The 7046-nt window shown below is 41.2% G+C and overlaps 1 protein-coding gene and 1 pseudogene across 1 annotated transcript in view; one reads left to right on the forward strand and one right to left on the reverse strand.

Moving 5' to 3' along the window:
• LOC102853270 overlaps positions 1 to 7046 on the reverse strand; it is a 246556-nt pseudogene that overhangs the window by 143555 nt on the left and 95955 nt on the right.
• Positions 321 to 7046, forward strand: part of LOC102850932 (zinc finger protein 613-like) — a 27676-nt gene continuing 20950 nt past the window's right edge. Inside the window, exons 1-2 of the mRNA XM_006897322.1 lie at positions 321 to 335; positions 1997 to 2123. Coding sequence (XP_006897384.1) covers positions 321 to 335; positions 1997 to 2123 — 142 coding nt within the window. The remainder of the gene's footprint in view (positions 336 to 1996; positions 2124 to 7046) is intronic.

The raw sequence follows: 7046 nt of genomic DNA on the forward strand, positions 1-7046 counted from the left end.
CATTGAGTCTAGCTTCTGCAATAATATGCTAAGCATACGCATGAAACAGGTATGGAGAAAGGGTACAGCCCTGGTGCACACCTTGCCTAATTTTAAACCATGTTGTGTCCCCTTGCTTTGTGTGCCTTTTGGGCAGGTAAAGATTTCACACAAGTACAATTGAGTGTTCTGATATGAAGAAATTATGGGAATTATATATTGTGTTTTCTAGGGATACTGTCTATTGAAGATTGATATTTCGGAAGAGGAGTCAGAGCTTTCCAAGAAAAGGCAAATACGGATCATTCGAGTTACCGGGAATATCCCCAAAACAGAAGACAATGGTCAAGGCTCAGGTGAGTTTTGCTTTGTTTTATGTTCCTTTTTTCCCCTAGTAGATGGGGAGTGGTCTTTGAACATTCATTCATCTTCAAAATTGGGTAGATAGAAGCAAGAGAAGGAAAAAAAAATAGTGGTAAGAAGTTGCACCTTGAACTGAAACACAAGTAATTCGAGTCCACCACCAACTCTGAGATAAAAAAAATTATTACTCTTAACAATCTGTGAAAACCTGGGTGAGGGTTAGCTGTGAGTTAATTTCAACTAGACGGGTCTGTGAGAATTGCCAAAACCTGTCAAGGGTGAGGGCATCCCTGGTGGAGTACAGCCCTGCTAGAGGGGGCACACCCTTTGTGTGTACTGTGCTGAAGTGCTCCACGTTGGGACGTAACTTCTGAGCACCAAATCTCGTTATCCTTCCACCATCCTCTGTATTGTGTTTTTCACAAGACCAGAAAATCATAAAAGAAACCCAGGCTTTCGAATCCACCAGATACTATGCTAGAGAAGGAGGAACAATCTCCTCCTGGACCAGTCAGATCTGATTTGATGGTATACACACACAGAGAGAGAGAATAAAAAAAGAAAAAAGAAAGACCCCGAGTCAGTGGCTAAAACTGGGAGGCAACAAGCTTGAACCTTTAAACTGAAGTTTGCTATATAAGCAGCCAACATAACAGAGGTTTTTGATAGTGAGAGAGAAGAGAAAATAAGCAGAAGAAAGGAGAGAGAAGGGCGGGAAGACACCTCCTTCAAGAGCTGTAACACCAGACATCTCTGGGGGCTCAGCAGCTGACCCTGTGTCCACAGACCTGGAAGGGCCATGGGGAGAGTTGATGGGTCTAATCCCAGAAGAGGCCAGTGACAAAGCTGTTGGTGACAACCGCAATCTCCTCTGTTCCTTTTTTTTTTTTTTTTTTTTTTGTGTGTGTGTGTGTGTGCCATCAAATTGGATCTGACTGGTGCAGGAGGAGATTGCCCCTCCTTCTCCGGCAGAGCATCTGGTGGATTCGAACCTCATACCTCTGGGATTGCAGTGCAGCTTCTTGCCACTAGGCCACCAGAGCTCCCCTTCTCCTCTGTTCCTTAGTCATCTACTTAACTACCATGGTTCTCTGTGAGTTGTAAGTGTTCGTCAGAATGGATTAACCAGCTCAAGGAAAGTAGAGAGCTTCAGAAGGGTGTGGGAATTGGGAAAAGTTTGTGGGTGCAGGGAGATGTCCTCATTATCCGCATCGATTATTAGGCATATTCTGACCAGGCCACTGTTAACTGCTGGTCAGCCTCCTTCCATTTCATAAAAATAGACCCATAACTTCCTGTTAGTATAGTTACAAACGTGTTTGTGGGGTGTACATTGACATTTTTGGTGCATGAATACATGTGAAAAGTTTCTAGCTTACTAGGGCAACACCACTTAAAAATATACGTATGTACAAATATGTCACATTATATTAAATTCTGATTTTACAAGCGACTGACTGAATGACTAAATGTATGAATTAGAAATGGTATATAAAAGTCTTCTATTTTCTCTAAGATCTCAAAAAGCCAAGTGTACTAGGTATTGAGATGCCGTGGTCCACATCGAGGAAATGAGCTAACGACCTTTCCTCACCTTTTGTTCACATCCTGAGGGGGAAATACTTGATTAAACAGGGTCCTCTTATTCACATAGGAAAAGCTGACCTTCAGTGATGTGACTGTGGACTTCACTTGGGAAGAATGGGAGCTTCTGGACCCAGCTCAGAAGGCCCTGCACCAGGAGGTGATGTTGGAGAACTACAGAAACCTGGTGTCCATCGGTGAGGATGATTCTCCTGACGTGGGCTTTTCCTGTTCTGGCTTCTGAAATCTCTTATCTTGTCCGTGGTGGTCCAAAGTCTCAGTTTTTCTATCAACTTCCCGGCCCTAAATAAGTGGGAGTTTTTCTACTCTTGCCAGAAAATTTTACCTGTATACCTTTGAAATTTTTCTTCTTCCATGAATACTTTTCTGCAGTCTTTTAAAAACTGTCACCAAGGTAGCGTGTCTAAGATTGTGTGATTTTCTGTGAACAGGGTTTCAAGTTAGCATGCCTGATGCACTCCCCAGGATGGAAGGCAGTGAACAAGCATGGACTGTATTACCTGAACACCACAGTGAACACTTTCCAGGTAAATGTGATAATAGCAGTGGCAAGAGAAGGCTGTGGATGGGTCGTTAGTGCAAAAGAAGGCACCACGTCAGTGTAAATCAAAATACCTCTACTTATCTCTCTCTCCCCAAGTGGGAATAAGCTCTTTTCTAGCAGTTGAAAAAAAATACACACTCCCTTTCTTCAAAAGAGATTTTATCTCTTTTGTTTGTTCTGCATTGCATCTCTCTTACTACCAGTGATTTGGATTGTTTTAAGTTTGGATGAATAATTCTCTTTTCTTTGTTGTTGTTGAGGACCATGGAGTCACTTGTGACTCATTGCAACCTTATGCTCTGAACCCTGCTCTGTTGTTGTTGTTTGATGCTGTTGAGTCGTAGACGACTCATAGCGACCCTATGAACGAACAGCCTGAGCTAACCCTAACCATAACCCTAACCCTGCTCTACCCTGAGTTAATCTCCCTGTCTCTGGTAAAACCCAGCTGTATAACGGGTCAGAGAATAGGGAATCAGAGAAACTTGATAAAAGACATAAAATAGCAATTTCAGAGGTGCACAGTTCGAATTCACCAGATGCTCTGCTGGACAGGAGGGTCAATTTCCTCCTGTACTGGTCAGATCTGATTTGACCGTACACATACCCTAAAATAATAATAATAATAAACAATAATAACAAGAACAACAGTAACAATAATAATAATAAAAGACATAAAATAGTTGGGGAGCAAGGAACTAAAAACTTCAAGAATCTTAAGTGACTTTATTCAGTACAAGTGAAGCTTTTAAGCAAAATCTTCAAACGATTAACAGAATGCCATAAAACGGAGTAGCAGTTACAGCAGGGAGTAAAACATTTCTGCTGCAGCATTCTCTTAGGATAAACAGTTACCAGTGGGTTGACAAGGGCGATACTGCTAATATTTACTGAGTGTCACTAACAAGGCTTTCCTTTTAAGCAGGAAAGTATTCTTATCACAGCCGTTATCAGTCTTCAGGAAGAATGGCTCAAGGCATCAGATTTATTCATTAGTTAAACCTGTCTCAGCTCATCCACTTGCTCACAGTCCTCTTTTAACTACCCCCCCCTTTTATTTTTAATTGCTAAAGCACAAGTCGTATACTGTATATAAGAAAGTTCATTGAGTATCATTGTCTTTGACAGACTACATACCAAAGAAAAAGAAAGATAAACAGTATTACAATGTTAGATAAAATGCTACTCTATTCTTTCAACCAACTTACAGGGTTAATTTGTTGCAATCCTATAATTATTCCATTAGTGACTACAATATTACCTTATATATTCATGAAGTTCCAGATATATTTCCAGAACATTTATCCATTCTTTGTAAAGACTTTGGAAGTTCCCATAAGTCTCATTGTTCAAGTCCCCCCTAAGGAAACATTCTTCAGCATCCAGGGCACATAAACTACCTTCATGTCAAGTTCTAAGTCTTCAACCATATATCTGAGAAGTGTCATCAGAACTACTAGACTCATTAACCTCACTGATATAATCACAAGTAATATTTTATGTTGGTTTTTCTTATGAACAGTTTGTTAAAAACATCCATGAGGTTCCCAGTCTATAACCATAATAGAACTGTCAACAAGTACTTTCTCTTTTCCTCCTTGATATCTAGTCCATTCTAATTCTTGAGGTAGACCTTTTTTTAAAAAATAATAATGCTGTTAGGGAACTCTCCAAAGTACTGAAGAGCAATGGTGTCTCTCTGGAGACTAAGGTGTGTCTGATACAGGCTATGGTCTTTGCAATCACTGGACAGTGACCAAGGAGGATAGAAGGAGAATTGATGCCTTTGAGCTGTGGTGCTGGAGAATAGTATTGAGAATACCATGAACTGCTAGGAAAACAAACAGATTTGTCCTGGAGAGGGTTAAACCGGGTGGCTCCTTGGAGGCAAGGATTCTGAGCCTCCGTCTAACATACTTTGGACATGTTTTGAGGAGAGACCGGTCCTTGGAGAAGGACATCATGCTTGGGAGGGTGGAGGGACAGCGCAGGAGGGGAAGGCCCTCTATGAGGTGGATTGATTCAGTGACTGGGATAATCGGGAAGGGAGTGTCAGAGACAGTGCAATTGGCACAGGACAGAGCAGAGTTTAGGGCTGTTGTACATAGGGTCGCTATGAGTCGCAAGTGACTCGACGGCACATAACAACAAATAACAATGTATTTTTATTACAGCATATTCTTCCCATTTAATTTTTTCCCATTCTCTCCCTGCCCACCCTTCCCCCAGTTCACTTTTCTCTTCGAAAAGGAAAAAAAATTCTTTCATTTTTCTACAATCCTCCCAACCAAGTCCACAGTCCACTTTACTATGCATTTCTTTTTCTAGACTCTTGTCATGAGAGTAATACTTAATCATATATCCCTTTAAAAACAGTTCTCTCCCTCATCTGTTTCAATGCAGTATACAGTATTTATCCCCTCTTTTCTTAGGTTCCCCCTAGTCCCTATGTCAGTTTTGTTTTACAGCAGTGGCACTATGCAGTATTTGTCTTTTTGTGACAGATATTTCACTCAGCATAATGTCCTCCATGGTCACCCATTTTGTATAATATTTCATGAATTCCTTGTTTTTCAATACAGCAGAGTATTCCATTGTGTGAATATACCACAGCTTTTCTATTCATTCGTTTGTTGATATGTACTTGGGTTGTTTCCAATTCTTTGCTTTTGTGAACAAAGCCGCAATAAACATGGATGTGCATATATCTACTTGGGTATCAGTATTGGTTTCCTTTGGGTATATTCCTAGTAGAGGATTGCTGAGTCAAATGGTATTTCTGTATGCAACTTTTTGAGAAAGCACCATACTGCCTTCCACAGTGGTTGCAGCATTTTACATTCCCACAAATAGTTTCTCCACAACCTCGCCAGCATTTGTTATTTGCTGTTCTGTTAAATTTTGTTATTGTTTCTGGGGTGAGATGATATCTCACAGTTGTTTTGATTTGCATCTCTCTTAGAGCTAGGGATTTTTGAACACTTCTTCATGTGTTTGTTGGCCATCTGAATGTCTTCGCTGGTGAAGTGTCTGTTCATGTCCTGTCCCCATTTTGCAATTGAGTTGTGTACCTTTATCTTGCTGTGGTGCTCGAGTATTCTATAATTTCTAGATATAAGTCCCTTATCTGACATGTCATTGCCAAATATTTTTTATCAGTCTGTAAAGCTTCCCTTTTAACCCTGTTGGAGAAGTTTGTGGATGTGCATAGGGATTTGTTTCTTAGGAGGTCCCATTCATCTGTTTTATCCTCTCCTGGTTATAGGTTTTTCTAGATGCTTGGAAGACTGTTCATGTTGTCGATTAGGATTTCTAGAGTTCTTCCAGGATTTTCTCTAATGACATTTATAGTCCGTGGTTTTAGTCCTAAGTGCTTCATCTGCTTTGAGTTCATTTTTGTATATGGAGTGAGGTGTGGATCTTGCTTGAGTGTTCTGTTTGTCTTTTTTTCTCCCCAGTTTATTGCATGAAAGAATTAATAGTAGTTCACGTTTAAAGTAGACCCCAAATGGTTACATTATATACAAGCTGTGAGGTTTTAAACTTGTTACAAGGGACAGAAGGGAAATTTTCTACTTATTGCAAGGAAATCTTCACTTGAGCTTAAGTGAGCCACAACACATTTAAAACCCATGAGCCTTCAGCTGGTCGTCCTCAGCCAGTCCAGTCTCGACAAGGAACTGGCACATGTTCTTGCGTTGGTCACCCTGTAGCTGAATGTTTATATGAATATAATCCTCAGTTCCAGTAGGAAGCAGGTCATCACCCTTACTTCCATCAGCAGAGGGGTTGAAAGAGTGGAGGTTCTGGATAGCGGACGTAATTCCTTTTCCTCTGTAGAAAAGGCCTGCAGAAGGTGGAGGCGGGAGAAGGCAGGCAGTGGGGACAGAGTATCAAGAAGCGAGGCGAGGGGGAGCTCTGGTGGCCTAGTGGCAAGGAGTTGCAACTACAATCCCAGAGGCGCACGGTTCGAATCCACCAGATGCTCTGCCGGGGAAGGAGGGGCAATCTCCTCCTGTACCAGTCAGATCTGATTTGATGGTACACGCACACAAAAATAAAAAAAAAAAAAGAAGCGAGGCGAGGGGGCTCTAGGAGGAGGCAGCTGAGACTTCAGTGGCGGCTAGGTGACTGGTGCTTCTTTTGAGTTTTCTGCAGATAGTTTTCCAATTTTGCCAATACCATTTTTTAAAAAGGCTGTAGTTTGCCCACTTAACTGTTTTCATCTCCTTGTCAAAATTCAGTTGACCATAGGTGGACGGGCTGATTTCTGGATTCTCAATTCTATTCCATTGTATGTATCATTGTACCAGTACCACGCTGTCTTGACCATCACGACAGTGTGGTAGGATTTGAAATCAGTGAGAAAGATTCCTTCTACCTTGTTCTCTTTTTGTTTTCTTTTAAATTTTTTATTTTCAATCGTTGCTAACATGTATGCAGAGCAGATTATCCGAGAGGCTGGGCACTATGGCGTAAGGATTGGTGGAAGATCTCTTAACAATCTCCGTTATGCAGATGACACAACCCTGCTTGCTGAAACTGAGGAGGACCT

This window comes from Elephantulus edwardii, unplaced genomic scaffold (assembly GCF_000299155.1).
Source record: "Elephantulus edwardii isolate Elephantulus edwardi_28Jun2011 unplaced genomic scaffold, EleEdw1.0 scaffold00208, whole genome shotgun sequence".
NCBI lineage: Eukaryota > Metazoa > Chordata > Mammalia > Macroscelidea > Macroscelididae > Elephantulus > Elephantulus edwardii.